This window comes from Lytechinus variegatus, chromosome 7 (assembly GCF_018143015.1).
Source record: "Lytechinus variegatus isolate NC3 chromosome 7, Lvar_3.0, whole genome shotgun sequence".
Taxonomy (NCBI): Eukaryota; Metazoa; Echinodermata; class Echinoidea; order Temnopleuroida; family Toxopneustidae; genus Lytechinus; species Lytechinus variegatus.
The window spans coordinates 33518364-33538342 of NC_054746.1; the positions used below are offsets into that span (position 1 = coordinate 33518364).

At 35.3% G+C, this 19979-nt stretch overlaps 1 protein-coding gene across 1 annotated transcript in view; it reads left to right on the forward strand.

The window, feature by feature from the left end:
* The first annotated feature begins 2826 nt into the window (after positions 1-2826).
* Positions 2827-19979, forward strand: part of LOC121418112 (centromere-associated protein E-like) — a 38592-nt gene continuing 21439 nt past the window's right edge. Inside the window, exons 1-6 of the mRNA XM_041611816.1 lie at positions 2827-3483; positions 9163-9248; positions 12106-12270; positions 17069-17151; positions 17486-17563; positions 19593-19647. Of these exons, the coding sequence (XP_041467750.1) occupies positions 3423-3483; positions 9163-9248; positions 12106-12270; positions 17069-17151; positions 17486-17563; positions 19593-19647 (528 nt within the window). The 5' untranslated portion in view covers positions 2827-3422. The remainder of the gene's footprint in view (positions 3484-9162; positions 9249-12105; positions 12271-17068; positions 17152-17485; positions 17564-19592; positions 19648-19979) is intronic.

Below are 19979 nucleotides of genomic sequence, written 5' to 3' on the forward strand. Positions count from 1 at the left end.
TAAGTCACAATATGAAACATAACTCAATATAATTACATTTTGTATCTGCATGTAGACCTAATGGTAATGGTAAAAGTAATGGCAGTCAAATTAATTTGACTTTTAAACAAAGATTAGTGGAGTCTTTTCTGTCTGTTCGATCAACTTTCTTATTAGATGACTAACGATGTTCTTACCATGTTTGGATCTATTCTACATACAGGTGCGAAAGTGTATTTTCCACAATGAACATTTTTTAAAGAACTAACTCATATCGAAGTACCTTGACGGTTTTCAAATTGGTGGGGGGTTGTCTGGCCATGCAAAAAATCATAATCATATGGTCATTTTTACGTTTTTGAACATGTTTTTTTTTCAAATTGTGGGGAGGGGGCACACAACCCAAAAAGTGGTGGGGTGTGCCGCGGGTGAGACAAAAAACGGGGGCTTGGAGCGGGCTTATTGTAAAAAGGAGGGTCCTCGGAACGGGCTTCGGAACTACAAATGTTTGTGAAAACGGGGTCCTTGGAATGGATCGCCGAGTGCATATGCATCCCCATGGAACGGGTATGCGTGCATGATGCAGCTAGCGCGGCCTCCGCCGGTGCGCTCGCGTAGAGGCGATGGTAGCGCTCTGCGGTCGCTGTTCACCAAAATGCAGCTCATTGCAGCAGATAAATGCGACTGGAGCAGCGTAACAAAAAATATGCGAAGCTTAGGAGCGGATTTCTTTCTTCTATTTTCTCGATAAGAAAATGCTATGCCTTGGAGCGGCTTTCTTTGTTCTTTTTCTCACTAAGACAAAAATGCTATGCCTTGGAACGGAAATTTGAGTGTAAAAATTGTGACATATGACCTTGACCTTTCAGAGAGAAAAAATGTGCCATTACGTATGGGACGCAATCACGCAGAGAAAAGACAATTTTTAATACATTTTTTTCAAGTTGAGAATTCTCTGAAAGTATTTCACTTGACAACTTGAAACTTAGTGTGATAGAAGTCACAATACTATAGTATATTTATGACAAGTTTCATGTCATAAGCCAAATCCCTCTAATTACAGACTCTAATTAAACAAATTAATGACATGTTACGTATGGGACATTTTGTTCCCATAGAGAACGTACACAATTTTCCCCACAATTCAAAAAATTGAAATAATTTAAAAAATGGAAATAACAAAAGATTTCTTTCTTTTAAAATGTTCTACTGAGAAATATTTGACATGACTAAAGGGGAAATTAGCCATTTCAACCTTTTTATTTCTAGTTTTTCATGGTTTCATGAATTTCTTATGTATTTCTATTGTTTTTTGTTTTTCATATTGTTCCACTTTCACAATTTTTTCGCTTCGATTGTATTCATTAATCAGTATTCATAACAAATCAGTCTTTAAAAACTAAAGAAAAGGTAAATATCTTTTTAGAGCACTCTTGAAATCTCCATTCACTTTGTACACAAATCTCCCAGTTTACATTGTGTGTAAATGTCCCATACGTAACAATTTTTTAATCAACTTTTAATTAAAAAAAGTAAACTCTATTTTTGAAACTTTTTATGGTATAAAATTTTCATACTTAATGAATTAGAACTTCCCAGAGATGCAACAATACAAGTATTGTATTATGAGAAATAACTTAAAAAAACATCCTCAAAATGTTACGTATGGGACATTCCATCCTTGGACAAGACCTAATTTGCATGATTAACTAGATAACACCACTTTTTTCTGCCAAAAGTAATAAGATTTAGAGGGTCCATGTCCCATCTATGACTAAATCTCAGAAGTTTTGTTTTCATTTTCTATGAGTTTTTATAATTGTCCCATACGTAACGCCTATTTTACCAATTATGCAAATTAGGTGCCCCAAATTAGCATAAATATGCATATTATCAAATTTTTCTTAATGAAATTTTGAAATTCAATATTTGGGCTTTCTTACCCCACCAAAGATAACTTCTTAAATTAAAGATGAAATTTTGCCTTCTAGGGTGACCTTTTCTTGGACTTGCCCTATTTTGAAGTCTGTTCTAATTTTTGCCTGCGTTCCATATGAAACTTTCATAAATTTGTTGGATTAAATGCTCCCAAAATAAGGACCAGATTGCACAAGAGAGCATCTCGGACCCTGACCGCAAGGGTCTTTGCACTTCGCGCACATTTTTTTCTAAGTATCCACTTCATTCTGGCCTGTTCAGGTTTACTTGGAGTCTCATCTGGCCCTTCAAAGAAAAAGTTTGAGAACCCCTGGGCTAAACGTATTAGTCTCAAACACTGTCATTTCACTTTTTATTTGCAACAAAATTTATGTTTTTCATAATAAAAATGAAACCTTCAAGTGATAGAGGCTGACAAGTGACAATGCCAAGTCAAGAGCGACCCGAAACCAGGAAATTTGAGAAAGTGGATAAAACCCTGTCCCTACATTTAGGCTGACCACATTTTACACCTAAGTCCTAACTTCATCATTTTCATTTAACTTTCCGTTTTTCATTTCATTTACAAAATTTTTCATACGATGTACTCATATAATCTAGAATCTATTTCACATTTAATTAATCCCAACTTTTACCAACAAAGTTAATACATCAGTGATCACTTTAATTTAGGGGTCAAGGAGACATAAATATATTAGGCTGTTCCTAAATTAGTGATGTAGAAAGAGCTAGATAATTTAAATCATCATCATGCAAATCACATTCAAACACACGGTGATTCTTTTTATTAAACAAATTATGACTGTTTTTCATCTTTTTCACTTAACCATGTTAACAGACATGACATGACAGAGCCGGCTCGATCTAGCTGCATTGCATGCCACATTGCCACATGGCCTGCTTGCATAAATTTTGCATTCATAAAAATTAAAATATAAACATTTTATGCAACAATGAACAAGCCCTGTAGTATACTCACCAAAACTGTGAGTCCTACTGCTGACATAAAGAAGAAAATATGCAATATATGACAACTTGATTTTGATTGTTTTGCAGTCACAGATATTTCACAGATAAGCTGGTCATCTTTCCATTTCACCATGTTCACACCTCCAGCTCCTTGCCCCAGGCCCAACTTGCGCTGGCTTAACAATTGCGTATCCTCCTTCACATTGTCATTATCATGGGCATGGTATTGGTAGAAGTCATTCTTCAAATCTGTATCCATCAGTGTGTTACAAGGCAGTCATCACCGCAGATTGACGTCTGATGAAACACAATTTGATCTAGATAAATTTGAAGCCACTAATAATGTATTGTCAATGCTAGCTATGCAAGTCGTCTGTCTAATTTACACAGATATCAGTACGTGGGACTGAACAAAATACTTCCGCTATGCTGCCCTCTGTAGTTGTTTACTTGCACCCAGGCAACGGGAAACTTTTTGTTTTCAGCGACGTCCAACAGGAATTGTTTTCAACAGGATCCAGAGAAATTTTGCCAAAATGTCTGCCAGCACGGAAATGCCAGGAGTGAATGCTGCACTCCAGCGTCTTCAAGAATTAGGTAATTATTGAATTTGGATTACATATGGGTTTAGGATTTTTATTTATTGCCCGGCCGGGCTGCGGTTGTAACGCCGCGCCGTCGAATGCCGGAATTCACGTACAAACACCCCGAAGCTCTGGCGGCTGGTACCTTAAGCGATGTACCCGGGGAGGTAGGATGGGGGGTCGGGTGTCCGGACACTTTATAATTTCGAAGCCTTCTTTTTTGTCTTTGGATTACACTAAAAATATGAATTCACTAGCTGTAATCATCTTCTATTTTGTTCTATATAATATTTCCTAACATTTTGTACTAAAAATTGATGAAACTTCACTTGTAAATTTTTCCAAATGACTTTCTAAAATTGATTGTCCGTACACACAACCTGTCCGGACACACAACAACTGGGTATGTGATAACCCAGGGGGCTCCCCGTGTATTTGACCATACTCACGGGACTAGCCACTCACACAACATGCAAAGTTAGTAATACTAACCTCGCACAACGCATGTGGTTTCATAGTGGACTTTGACGTTTTCATTCATCACATGAATGTGAGGGAATGAAAAACGCCAAACGTTTCAGTATTTCTCCACTATCGTAATGATTTAAGTTTGTTTTAAAAATGAATTGGAAATTGTTTATAAAAGTGTTTTTATCGCTTACCTCCAAGTCTCAACCAGGATACTCCGTTCGATCCGTCCTTAATACTGCGGTGGAAAGTACGCAAACAACAAGCGAAAAGCAATTTTTCGTATCGAACATTCTCAATTCAAGTCGTCAGCGCATAATAGGAAATTGTACCAAAAATCAACAGGTTGCATCTCATGTATATACTTATTGGTAAAGTACGCCATCTTTTGACAAGATGATGATGAAAGTGGATTGAACGAGCAAGAAAATAATGCTGATCGCCTAGAATGCAGCTAGCTTGCAAGACCGTAAACAAAGGTACGGTAGGCACTTAAGAACCAAGTTTGAAAGGACACTCGTAAAATTACGTCACTGTCGCGATGAATATTCATTAGATCGTGGTCGTGCGTGTTCAATACACACTGAGTGCATGCATGCAGAGAGTTTGTATTGAACACGCACGACCACGATCTAATGAATATTCATCGGCGAGAGTGACATAATTTTACGAGTATCCTTTCAAACTTGGTTCTTAAGTGCCTACCGGCTTTGTGAATAATATCGCGCGCCCTCTTTAGGCAAAAATTGATATCCACGCTGAGCACAAGTTATCTACGTGAAGATCACGAAATATGCTCTTATTTTATTAAAAAAAACAGCAAAGAGAATTCATCAAACGATCCATATGGTTCGGTAAGTGTTATAGAAAAAGTAGAATTCTTAGCTACATGTATGATGTAAAGTCATAGTTATTTTAGTAAAAAGGGCGTGAAAGATTCGCGTGCACCAGGTGCATATGAATCCTTCACACACGAGACGATTTGAAACCATGAGTGGGGACTAGCATGATTTATGGTCTAACTATTTCTCCAAATGTATTGTGGAAACAGAAATTATGCACTTACCACGCTTATAATGGATGAAGGTCTAACGAGTGGCAGTTTTCCTGACATCTAGGCACAGACTGGAACCTCAAAAAAACCCAGAAGGAAAAACCAGTTCCACTGGACCAGTTAGACCAGTATAATTTTAACTGGTAACTCTGGAAATTGTTACATCGGTTTACTGGTCTAACTGGTCACACTGGTCCAGTTAAAATTTTACTGTTCCAGTTAAAAATTAAACTGGTCTTGAAGTACTGGAATTTTATACTGGTCTTGTTTCTGGTGGTTGTTACTGGTCTCACTGGTTAAAATTTTACTGGTCCAGTTAAAAATTAAACTGGTCTTGAAGTACTGGAATTTTATACTGGTCTTGTTTCTGGTGGTTGTTACTGGTCTCTCACTGGTCTTCATACTGGTCTCACTGGTCTTCATACTGGTCTAACTGGTCCTCAAACTGGTCGAACTGGTCCTCGTACTGGTCTTACTGGATCAGTATATTACATGCATTTGGTTTGTTATATACCATGGCCAGTGAAATGTGATGGAAAAGATAGTTAGTAAATTAATCTTTCTGCTGTTATTTTGAATGTGATGTATGAAATTACACATTTTCATTGTGAATTAGTTCACACTTATTTGAAGGTTTTCAAACAACAATGAGTGCTATTGCAAGGATATTCCATTATAAATCCTGATTTTTCTTTAAAAAACAGGAAATATGCAAATGAGGTAAACCACGTGATCAGCATCATCAGAATTACTGGTATTACTGGTCTTGACCAGTTTAATTTCAAACATGAATTACTTTAGACCAGTTGACTATATAAAGAGGACTACATCTTGCTAACTGGGCGTTGTGGCGTGCACCTGTAATCCAAGCTGTGCGGAAGTTCCAAATTGATGCAGAGGTTCGAGCCCTGGTCACGTCTTTCGGATGGTGACGTTAAAGGTTGGTCCCAGACGTAAATAATCATATCTGATTGATACACGTCTGACAAAACTCAATACACACACACACGCTTTGATCTTAATCATATTTAGAGGAAATAATTATTTTAATGTTAATATCAATACTTGATAATTATGCTAATATTAATAATGATAATTACAATATCAATAACAACTGGAATTTAATTTGTCATGCGGACGAATTAGGTGGTCTGTCTTTATACTCGCCATCATGAACACTATTACCATGTTCATGCATATCGGTGATATGATCTTCATGATGACAACGGAATGCTCATTATGGAATACTTGTGAAATACGGGAGATAATAAAGCACTGAAAAGGGTCTCTTTGATGTATGACAATACATGTGATATGAAAAAAAGTAATTAAAATCTGTTTTATCTTGCTAAATTTTAACTTTTATACCATTAAATTATCATGAAAGATCATGAAACGAGGTGGTAAAAAGAAAAAAAATGAAAAAAAAATCATCTTGTTTACCCCAGGACTCGAACCTCCGCCCTCGAGAAAGCAAGTCAAATGCGTTATCCATTGAGCCACGGTGTTCCTCATACAGATTACACGTAAGCAATTTTGAGAATTACAATTCCAATTTTGCAAGTGAAAAACGGGCATGATCCCGGCATCTGATAAAAAAATGGAGGGAACACTTGCGAAAGCTTAGGATCTCAGCTACATCATACTAAAAGCTCAGGGAAAAGTGACACTAAAAAATGGAGATATGGCTCACGAAATAGAGGAATGTCGAATCCAGTTTTGAGAAAAAGTCATGTCCCATAGAGATTACACGCAAAATGAGGAAAAATGACATGCCTCTTTTCATCGCTGTTTTACGCCATGATGCGTTTTTCAAAATGAAAATTCATGTTACTCAGGAGAAAGAGTACATTCTAAACTACAACATATCCAAACCTGGGCGAAAAATAATTTATATTCGAGAAGTTACAACCAAATTTGCATAAATTTGATGACGTCATTTTTGAAAAAATGAAATTTTTAGTTTAGGCGCCATTTTGATGACGTCATGATCAAATTGAGGGACATTGGTGACATGAAATCAAATTTACAACTCATACTCTATCGATATATGAAAAAAAATTGGGGGTCAATGGACTATTTAAAGAGCTACAGTGAATTTTCAATAGGCATGTTTTTGCCCATATATGGCCTATAGTGAGAGCTCGCGCGCACACGTGCTGCAAAGTTTAACGGGTGTTAATTTCGTTAATGGTTGTAGAAGGTTGATCAAGGTATCAAATTGTTCAAAATTTTATTATCAATGCAATGATGTAAAAAAAAAAAACGGTGTTTCTGTGTTGCGTTAGGGCGTTACGCGCGGAAACGCGCGCGCGCAAATTTTGAAATGCTTAAAATGACCTGAAACGTACCCAAAAAATTTTATAGGCCATTTGGAGGATTTTTTTACCTTTGACGCGCGCGTCATGACCTTTACATGACCTTTGATGACATTGACAGTTGACCTTTGACCTGAAGTTAATGTCATGTAAATATTGTTAATTTTTGATAATTGATAATGAAGATATGATCAAATGAAGAATTTTACAAAATGGCGCGTAGATGACGTCATCATAACCATATGACCTTGAAAAGCTTAGTATGCTGTCTCTATGAAAGATTCTATGTATGACGAAAAAATCAGCAAAATTGATTCAGCCAATTCAGAGAAAAGTTGGCGACAAACATAGGTGACAAGAATAAAGAAATAAAGAAAATTCTGACGAAAACAATAGGTGATCTGTCATAGACAGACCACCTAATAATAAGAATGATTACAATGATCATAATAATCATAATAATAATAATTGTGATAATCATAAGAGCATGATGATAACATTGATAAATGATAACGATAATAAGTTTCTCTGAATTGCAAGATTCATTTTTCATAATTTGTTAAATGATCTGACTTGAAAGTCATTATCTATTGGACCAGTAACCAGAATGCAATTGTTTGAACTGGTCTCCAGTTCATTTTTACTGGTCCAGTTAAAAATCAATTGGTCCAGTAAACATATACTGGAAACCAGTAAAAATCTACTGGAAACCATTTATTGGACCAGTAACACCAGTTTAATGAAAAACAATTTAACTGGTATTACTAATTGCTTCAACTGGAATGCAATTGTTGGAACTGGTCTCCAGTTGATTTTTACTGGTCCAGTTAAAAATCAACTGGCCCAGTAAAAATATACTGGAAACCAGTAAAATTATACTGGAAACCAGTAAAATTATACTGGAAACCAGTAAAATTATACTGGAAACCAGTAAAAAAAAATTACTGGTCTAACTGGTTTTTCCTTCTGGGAATGAAAAGTTCTCTCTTTCTACCCCTGTCTCGATCGGCCATTTTTGTTTTGAATCATAACAAAATGGCCGATCGAAACTGGGGTAGAAGGAGAGATATACACGCCCCACGGTAAGCCCGTGGGCTGCACGGGCGCTCCCTGGGTTAGGTAGGGGCCTATAGTCTATACCTCTAGCGAAGTTCGTGCAGGCTCCACTACGGTACGGTACCACTAATGTTACACTAGTCACTACGCTCCACCTACCCGAGTTACAAAGGTGGGATTTTATGGGAGGAAAATATAAAATTAATGCAACACCACAATCTTTAAAAGCAATTAATTATTATTCTTACTTTACACAAAGTTTCACTTATTTTCCATGCTTCTATCAGTCTCAAAATTTGTGATTTTGGATACATATTACATGGATACATGTAGAACTTCATTTTTAACATTCAAAGAATGTCAATTTCATTTTTAAGCAAATATTCATTAAAAAAAAAACAAGAAATATATTTTGAGAAGATGGGGAAAGCACTTGCTGATGTTTATGTAGCCATCTGAAGACAAGACTGGGGATCAGGAGCACATTGTTTACAAGTGATAACATGGATGACGATTTTATTTTCAATTACAGATTATCCTTCTCTAATTTGTGTTAAATACTCCAAAGATAAATGACAAAGAGCAAGAAGCTTTATTATACTAATGGCAATGCGAGGTTTGAGTTAAACTTGTAGCTGCCGCTACATGGGAATGGTGACAGAGATTTGAAAGATGGCAGTTTGTGATGATTGGACCCAGAGTGTTGAAGACAGCCATGATAACTGACATCTATTTGATTTCTTGGTAGATGTATCTTTTTAATTTATTATGTTATGCTTTTTGCTTACTTTGATAGCTGAACGAATGAAGAGTGAAGAATTTGGCTTCAGGGATAATGATATTACAATGATTGATGGAGTATCAGAAGCTATCAAAGAATTGGTAAGAATTTCATATCAACCTTTGCAAAACCCCCACAATTTTCATAATCAAGCGTATCATTTGGTGAGGTTACTTTACCTTACGTTTTCTAGGTCAATTTAATTTAATTCTAGGGTTTTGTTGTTCCTGGAGTTCTTTTCATCATCATTGTAATCACCATTGTCATACAATCCTTACCACCATTGTCATCTGATCATCATTGTCGTCGTCATCATCATCATCATCATTATAGTCATGATAGTGAGTAATTACCTACCTATATCTAGAGTTGGGCTCAATTAACTTTCTTCAATTACAATTGCAAATTACATAATTGAAGAAATGTTCAATTACAATTACTTTTCAATTAAATTACATTTTTTCCATTTAAATTACAATTCAATTACTTTTGTCAATTACAATTTCATTACTTGTAAGTATCAAAATCAGATCATTTTGTATGTAGCCACCAATTTTGTGCATTTAGCAATAGCATCTCCTCTTTCCTCCCTATCAGAAAGGATACAGTTTCATGCAAGAGAGCACTACCAGATATGACTTAGGAAAAGAGAAATGAGCAATCCAGAGTAAAGTTAGAAAAATGTAATTGAATGTAATTAAAAGTAATTGACAGTAATTTAAGTCAATTACAATTACGTTCTTTAAAAAAAAATTCAATTACAAATTACTCTACAAATTAAAATTGCTCTAAAAAATAACATAATTAACATAACCCTGCCTATATCACCATTAGGTCACAATGATCATCTAATTGTTGTTTTGCAAACTCATATTGCCAGAATAAAGTAACACAAGGAACTAATTACATTATCCTGAATCTAACCTGCTGTTTACTGTTTACAATCGTTTCAATATAAAGGTTAGCGATTGATTGTACCCTGCCTTGATTTTTTTTTATAGATTGTACATTGTGGTCAATGCACACAATTATAAAGACATTGTTCTGCAATGTTCGTGTTACAGACCCATAATGGCCATTTTCCTCTTACCAATATATGATCTCCAATTTAGGGTTTAGCCACAAATAAACTATGATTCATGATTCATAGAGTTCTTGTTTTCAAATCAATCATCAAACCCTTGTTTTAATAAAAGATGTTAATATACAGCCCAACAAAGTGCAATGGCCATTTAAAATCTAGTATTTGTGTTTGAACATTGGTGATATGAAAAAAAATTGTTCAAATCAAACAGCATTATCTTCCCCTAGGGGTTTGATCATTATGGTATTCTTTGTAGCTAGGTTGATGCCATATTGCAATATGTATTACAAGTGGCTTCTCCACCGTCTCACTGTCACCCCCTAATCTCTGCAGCTTCTTTCTCTCCCTCTCTCTCTGCTGCTCTCTCTGCTTTTGTCCCTTCATCCCCGAGGGGGGGGGGGTAGTCAAGTATATTGCTGTACTAACACATGCGTGACCCAAAAATGTGTTTAAAGGGGTATTTTTTCAGTTTTGGACACGGGCCGTGCGTGCACTCGTCAAGGGTATCAAAAACACTGATTTTCAAAAAAGGGGGTAGTTTTGAAAGAATGGTCAGTTGCAGGGTCAAACATATTTAGGGTATGTTTTTTTTCCAAAGCTTTTTTTTTTAAGACTAGCCAAATGTGTTTAGGGTATGTTTTTTCCCCTAGCTTTTTCCCTGTGGTCATATTCTGGCGACAACTTGTTAAGGGGCCAAAAATGTGTAAATAAAGTCTGCGAAAAACTGGTTTAGGGGTTATTTTGCACACAGAGAAAAACTCGTTTTGGGGGTGTTTTGAAATAATTTGGCCACGTGTGTGTTCAGCAACACATTTGACTGCCCCCGCCCTCCCCCCCCCTCGGGCTTCATCTCTCTGTTTATCTGTATATCTCTTCTCTCAGTTCCTGTGTCTCAGTCTCTATTTACCTCTTCTCTCTTTCTCCCTCTATTTATCTCTTTGGCTGTTTCTCTTTCACCCTCTCTCTTCTCTTTCTCTCTCTTTCTTTTCCTTTTTCTAACTCTCACATACTCCATACACCTCCTCCCCATACTCTGTGTGCTCTCTTGATTGTTATATACCCGCCCCCCTCTTATTTTAATTTGATGACAATCAATCATCATGATCCCTGAATGACATTGGCAGAAAATTCATTTATTTTACCCATTCGGGAGCAATATCAAAGGTCCCAATATAAAAAGGTGGCATCAAAGGATAATCATCTATGATATCATATAAATTGCCTCTTAGTCACCTCAGTTATTTCAATAAAACATTTGTAAGGAGTGAAGAACAGCTCTAATATGTTGCAAGCAAGAGCACCATATTAGATTTCCTCTGCTGTATACTGTCATTCTGTTGAGAATAAGTCAAGTGGCTATGTGGACTCTACAAAGATCCTACAAATTTATTGGCATCAAAATATCAAATGCCAAAACTTATCAGAAAAAAATCTCCACAAGTGAAAGTATCTTGTATGCTTCTAAGTACTGAATATTTGGTAAGTTGAAGTAATTTGAACTATGAATAATTCATAGGTATTCCATGAATAGATTTATTTTTTCCATCGTAATTTGACTTTTCCTGGATGAATCAAAACATACATCAGTTCATAGGTATTCTTGTCATGTGTTGCTGCATGAACAAGAGGGTCTCAAGACTTTGGTGTGTAATTCTTATTAAATCAGTATCTGTTTTTGTTCAATACTGAAAAAAAAATGTTTCAAGGAAACTGATCATTAAAATACTTAAATTGGCATTGCAGATAAGTTCTAAAACACTGCCTGAAGTCATTGAGAGAATGTCTAAGGCCCTATTTAATCTTTAAGAGGAAATATATATTGGATAAGAAGATTAAAAGCTAATCAAATAATTCATTAATTTTCCTTGTTTCAGGATGCAGAGCGAGTGAAGCTTCACATGCTTCTGGAGACAGAGACAATCAACTCCAGTATTCTTCGACATCAGCTTCAGTTCTTTCCTGATCAGATCAAGAAAGAAATCATGGCGGCTCTTGAATCAGCTCGACAGTCTAATGCAGATGAGCTCAAAAATTTGCAGGTGAATCACAGACCTTTGAATTATTCTGTTTTAGAATATCAAGGGAATTTGGAAGATCTTCAAGTGTAATATGACCTGTGAAATACATGTATTGATTAAATATATTGGGGTATTATTTATTTTTTCCTTTTTTGTTAGATTGGGTCGATAGTGGATGAAATACAATCAAAGGATAAACAGTATTATTGTTATTGTATTATTCTTGCCATGACTCTCATTTTATATTATATGCAGATGACACGTCGCTACTTGCCTCTCATGAAAATATTAATATCTTAACTGAAATTCTGAATAGAAATCTTGCCCGAATATCTTCATGGTTCAAGTGCAATAAACTTTCATTAAATAAAAGTAAAACGCAGTGTGTGATTTTTAGAAAGAGGGGTGTGCAATATAATACTTGCAACATTGTTTTAAAGGTAGACGGAACCCGTCTCCAATTCTATGACTCCGTGCAATTTCTAGGTGTTATATTGAGTAGCACACTCTGTTGGGATGTTCATATTAATTTTATTTGTAATAAGGTTTCTCGTTTTATTGGAAGTTTAAATCGACTAAAATATGACTTGCCAAAACACATTTTAATTACTCTTTATAACGCTTTCATTTTATCACATTTGACCTATTGTAACTCAATATGGGGAAATACATATTCTTGCCATCTACACAAACTGTTTTTATTACAGAAAAAAGCTATACGTATTTGTATGGGATCAGATTATAGAGCACCTACTTCGAAACTATTTAAGTCGCTAAGAACCCTTAAATTACAAGATATTAATACACTACAGATTGCTTCCTTAATGCAGCGGTATCATACTGGAACCCTTTCTCCTCAATTAATGAATATGTTCTCTTTCAATTGTAATATACATAATCACTATACAAGGTCTTCACGAAAACTTCACAGATGGAATTATAAGAATGACTTATCTAAATTTTCATTGCGTCACACTGGTCCCACAATATGGAATAGTCTGAATCTTGAACAATTTAATATTACCTTTCATAATATTTTTAAAAAGCAATATAAAAATAAACTGATCCAAAGTTACTAAGATCCTCATAGTACAATAATTTCCATAAGTTTTGTTTTATGTCTTGTTGATGTTTTTTTATGTTTTCTGTTTTTGTTTTATTTGTTTTTACTCTATTGCTACTTGCCGCATCCATATATTACAATTATTTTAAGAATTTATTTATTTTGGGTGTGTGCGTTTTAACAAGCCTTCTCCTGGCTTTTTAGTACACTCCTGTTTCCATTCATTTATCTTTCTTATTTTTATACTGTTTCAATGATTTGGCAATAGTACTTCGATTATCACTTTCGTCTGTATTTATTCATGTTTCAATGATATGTTTTTATTTTTATTGTCTCTTTGTTTGTACATGAACATGCCTTGTATTTTTAATGAATTGGAAATAAATGCTGAATTGAATTGAATTGAAAAAAGGTGGGAAAATGGAAAGGAGAATAGTTCAGTAGTTGCAGATGGCTTTAAGCCTTTAACCCTATATAGCCCAGGTTTTTTTAAATTGCATACAGCACAGGGGGAGACATCTCCCCCCTCAGATCTTGGCCATTGATCGAGCGATGAAAATTGGCACACACATCACCCATTAAGTAATACGCACGATTCCATTGTCAATTGTGCCAGAATTATTCAAATTCATTTTTGTCTCACCTGCGAAGCAAAGTGAGACTATAGGCGCCGCTTTTCCGACGGCGACGGCGGCGGCGGCGGCGGCGTCAACATCAAATCTTAACCTGAGGTTAAGTTTTTGAAATGACGTCATAACTTAGAAAGTATATGGACCTAGTTAATAAAACTTGGCCATAAGGTTAATCAAGTATTACTGAACATCCTATTAGAGTTTCATGTCACATGACCAAGGTCAAAGGTCATTTAGGGTCAATGAACTTAGACCATGTTGGAGGAATCGACATCGAAATCTTAACCTGAGGTTAAGTTTTTGAAATGTCATCATAACTTAGAAAATATATGGACCTAGTTCATGAAACTTGGACATTAGGTTAATCAAGTATCACTGAACATCCTACATGAGTTTCACGTCACATGACCAAGGTCAAAGGTCATTTAGGGTCAATGAACTTTGGCCGAATTTGGGATATCTGTTGAATTCCCATCATAACTTTGAAAGTTTATGGATCTGATTCATGAAACTTGGACACAATAGTAATCAAGCATCACTGAAAATTTTGTGCAAGTTTCAGGTGTCATGATTAAGGTCAAAGGTCATTTAGGGTCAATGAACTTTTGCCGAATCGGGGGTATCTGTTGAATTACCATCATAACTTTGAAAGTTTATTGGTCTAGTTCATTAAACTTGGACATTAGAGTAATCAAGTATCACTGAACATCCTGTGCGCGTTTCAGGTCACATGACCAAGGTCAAAGGTCAATGAACTTTGGCCGAATTGGGTGTATCTGTTGAATTACCATCATAACTTTGAAAGTTTATGGATCTGATTCATGAAACTTGTACATAAGAGTAATCAAGTATCACTGAACATCCTGTTCGAGTTTCAGGTCACATGATCAAGGTCAAAGGTCATGTAAGGTCAATGAACTTTGGCCATGTTGGGGTTTTTTGTTGAATAACCATCATATCTCTGTAAGTTTATTGGTCTAGTTCATAAAAAGTGGACATAAGAGTAACCATGTATCACTGAACATCTTGTGCGAGTTAGAGTAGTATTCAAAGTCAGCACTGCTGCTATATTGAACCGCGTGATGCAGGTGAGACGGCCAGAGGCATTCCACTTGTTAATTAATCAATTATGCTAATTAATGCATAAAAGCATAATAATTGATATGGCTGTAAATCTTTAAATATAGCCCCCAAACTTCTAGATTTTGGTGTGGACACTCTTTCTTAGATTTATCATCAAATGTTTGTTTAAAAAATGGCAATAACAAATTGTTTCTCATGTATGTATTTTATTGTTTTTAAATTTCTTATATATATTTCTTTATTTGTCAACTTTATGTTTTTCATTGTTGTTTTTATGGATATCTTTGGCAACATTATTTCAGTCATAAATAACATGAAATCTATTGCTTTTAATCAGTAATAATAAAAATAGTAATACATTTTTAAATTTTGGCTACGTACTGAATATGCATTGGATTTGTAAATGAAATCACATTTTAAAGCAATTTTTGGTCTGACATTCACTTACAAAATATTACGTAACTTCAGAACTGCGTAGCCCAGCGCCATAAATTTGGTCTTAAAGCCTGTGTATAGCTTTGGTAAAGGGTCAATAATGTGATTGATAATCGAATATCATCTAATATGACAGTCTTACTGAAGCGTAGAGACCGTTAGATATTTTTCCAACTGCACTTCTCTGAGAAAATTTCAAATATTCAAATCTTGGATATATAGTGCCCTCTCTCGGCGATGCTTGTTTTAAATTAAAAAAATGGGCATTCAAGCACTTATCTTATAAATTTAGTGATTAGATATCCAAAAGTTACAGACAAAGAACATATCTTGAAAGTTTCAGCCCATTCCATGATTTGGAATAGGATTTAATTGAAAGACAAAAACACAGATATTTTAATTTGATCGGGTGACCCGATCAAGTTAAATTTCCATGTAAAATCTCAAAATTTATCCTGTAAAACACATTTTCATTTCATATCCTCCACATCATAACTGTTATAGGGCATATCCATTCATATTAGCTAGCAATGAATTGGAATAGTGATAGGTGCATTTTGGTGAATTTACCAAAACTATACACAAGCTTTAAAGAGAAATGCCAGTAATTGCAGTAAACACTGATTTCATGAGAAAGTCTGTAAAACCAGGCTTAATTGTCAGTATATCATCGAGGATCTAGATCTGGTACAGTTACCTAAACTGTAATCTTGAAATCTACGCTGAAAAATGTTCACACTGAAGATCACCGACACAGATAGGCACACATGGGACAGTGTATTATTATTGCTGGAATAAAGACCCGATGGAAGTGACTGAATCCGCGCTTATTTTGCTTATTTCTCAGCAATTACACAATTTCTTCCAGAATCCTTTGGCACATATTTTTTATTCATACAAACAGACACTTGAGTGGTCATTATATTAGATTCTGTAAAGTCATTTTGAGATCGTTACCAATACTGGAATTTATCTTTAAAAGTTGCACAAGACTTGAAGGAAAAAAGTCTTGAAACAGCCCCGGCACGATCTTTTTGATCATTTATCAAGAAAAATGTTTAAGGGGTCTTCAACGGGCCGGATAGGGTTGAGGTCATGCCCACCCCAACCCTTATCATAGACAGTACAATGACATCACAAAAAGCTGCATTTTGAGGCTTTAACAATTTATATGACATGCTCGAAATTCAACAGTTTTCCACCATTTTGAATCAGATTTTATAATACATATCTGTCTAAGCATTGCAGGCATTTGTGGTCACTCATTGTGGGTCTTCTTTATTAGAATCGGGCAGATAATATTCGTATAGGTGCAGATTTAGGGTACCTAACTAAACAGCTTTATATGTAATAATGATAATAATAATAATAGAAGTATATTTACCCAGGGTAGCCACTTCAGTTCCAAAAACTGTTCTCCCAGCATGCCCTGCTGTTATTATTACCCGGCTAAGCTAGGCTACCTATTCAGGTGCACACAGCTTTTTGAGGAATAACTTCCTGCCGGTACCCATTTACCTCACCTGGGTCGAGTGCAGCATTCGACCATGTAGGGTATGAAATCAAACTTTGTCAAATTTGTTGGGTTTTTTTCTTCTTGTCTCAGGATAAATTGCAATTGCTGAATGAGACCATTGACGATCTGGAGGAAACACACAAGAAATTAAGCAAAGAGAATGCAATTCTTGCGTAAGCACCTGTTCTTTCATATTCTAATATAATGTTTATTAAATTTGCTTATGTCTTTATGACTCTACCTATGTTTTGTATGCTGATGGTTTACTGTTAATTGAAATTATTTTGGTTTTTTTTCTATTTCTCTCACTTGAGATTGTTTTTTTTAATGGCAGTATCATTTGCAGCTGATAAACCTTACGTGATATTTTCCATGCAAACATCTATGAGTAACAGAATTTACTCTTTTTTTGTCAAGATTGGTGTATGTAAAGGGAATGTAGGATATGTACAGATTTTAAATATGTTTATCATAGTAATTTTGTTTCTCTTATTTTATTATGTACAGTCCTGAGAGAGACATGGTGCGAGCCCAGCATGAAGAGGTTATTTCACAACTCAATCAACGTCTAGCTGATAAGGCTGGGTAAGAATAACCTATCAAGCATCTTCAAACTTTTAGTTACTCTATTCCTATCAAGAGATAATTCATTTGTGATTTGTTTTATTGTCTCAGCTGCATAGCAGAGTGAGACTATAGGCGCCGCTTTTCCGACGGCAGAGACAGTGGCGGCAGCGTCAACACCAAATCTTAATCTAAGGTTAAGTTTTTGAAATGACAGCATCCTGCTTGAGTTTCACATCACATGACCAAGGTCAAAGGTGGTTTAGGGTCAATGAACTTTGGCTAAATTGGTGGTATCTGTTAAAATACCATCATAACTTTGAAAGTTTATAGATCTGATTCATTAAACTTGGACATAAGAGTGATCAAGTATTACTGAACATACTGTGTAAGTTTCAGGTCACATGATTAAGGTCAAAGGTCATTTAAGGTCAATGAACTTTGGCCAAGTTGGGGGTATGTGTTGAATTAACATCATAACTTTGAAAGTTTATGGATCTGATTCATGAAACTCGGACATAATAGTAATCAAGTATCACTGAACATCCTGTGCGAATTTCAGGTCACATGACTAAGGTCAAAGGTCAATGAACTTTGGCCATAATGGGGGTATCTGTTGAATTACCATCATAACTTTAAAAGATTTATGGATCCGATTCATGAAACTTGGACTTAAGAGTAATCAAGTATCACTGAACATCCTGTGTAAGTTTCAGGTCACATGGCCAAGGTCATAGGTCAATGAACTTTGGCTTTGTGGGGGGTATCTGTTGAATTACCATCATAACTTTGATTGTTTATGGATCTGATTCATGAAACTTGGACATAAGATAGTAAATAAAGAGGCTTTAATAGGAGGTAATGATAATTTGTGAACAAATTTTCGGCATTACTCCTATGTGTTTAAGATGGCATGCTCGATCTTTAATGAAAATCATAAGTCAGAAAAAATTGGAACCAGTGGGATTCGAACCTGTCATCTACTGCTTGCCAGACAGCGACTCAACCACCAGGCTATTCTGGTTCACGGCTAAGTCATGATAAACTGGAATACAAATACCCTCTATCCTCTTCTCTCTGACTCAATATGCAAATGTAAGTCCGCCGTGGACAATAGATAGTAAATAAAGAGGCTTTAATAGGAGGTAATAATAATTTGTGAACAAATTTGCGACATTACTCCTATGTGTTTAAGACATAAGAGTAATCAAGTATCTTTGAACATTTCATCCGAGTTTCAGGTCACATGACCAAAGTCAAAGGACATTTAAGGCCATTGCACTTTGGCCATTTTAGAGGTAATTATTAGATTGCTGTCATAAATTTCAAAGTTTATAGATATAGTGTATAAAATGTGGATATAGGGGTAATCAAGTTTCACTGACAAGTTATAAGTCACATGATCAAGGTCAAATGTCAATGAACGTAGTATTGTATCATTATATGAATGGTGTTTTTTGTGAATAATTATTTGATAGCAGTTTTCAAAGTCAGCACTGCTGCTATATTGAATTGCGTGATGCAGGTGAGACCGCCAGAGGCATTCCACTTGTTGCTATTTGTTTGTTTTTTAAATATATATCATTTATTTGATTTTTAAAAAAATTTCCATTCTTAAAGAAAAAAAATGTGTAAAAAACAAACCTATAGTACATTTTCATAATACAGAAGACTACACTATTGCAAATGGCTTTAGGGGTAGTTCCAGATAAGAAAAGCAATCACCTCACTTCATATTTATAGTAGAAATAATGATATTGATGATATTGAACATCCACATCCTGATGACAAACAAAGCTTACATGAGGAATCACACTGTCATAGTCATTTTAGGTGTAATGCATAGTCAGCTTTAGAAGAATGTTTATTCTGTGAAAATGACTCAATGGCTAGTACTGGGAAAGTGAAGACAAGATTGAAAAACAGCCACAATCTCTAAAAATGGTGATAACAGAATTACTTTGTTCATGTGGAATTGCCCTTTTGCTTATGAATGTGTCACAAGCTATTGAACTAAATATCGTCTTCCTTTTCTCAACTCTACCAATAGAAAACAAATTATGCTGAATGAGACAAGAGATCATCTTCGTGAGACAAATCAAAAGGTATATTTTTTATATATGCACTGCACACATGTTTATGATGAATATGCACAATTCAATATTATATTTTCACATGTGATATAGTTCTAACAGAGTGAAAATTCCAAAAGAATGAAGTTAAGAATTCAGATATAGGCCTACATGTGACACTGATTTCACAGTCATACCAATGAGATCAACTCCAAATCAACCAGTGGTATATCATTGGTGTGTGTGGTGTCGTTATTGCCATTGTGACGTGACTGTGGCATGAGACTATTGATCATATTGAAATCTGTGAAGACAAAATATTATCTATCATGTAATTGAAAAAAATATATACATTGAATGTTGAT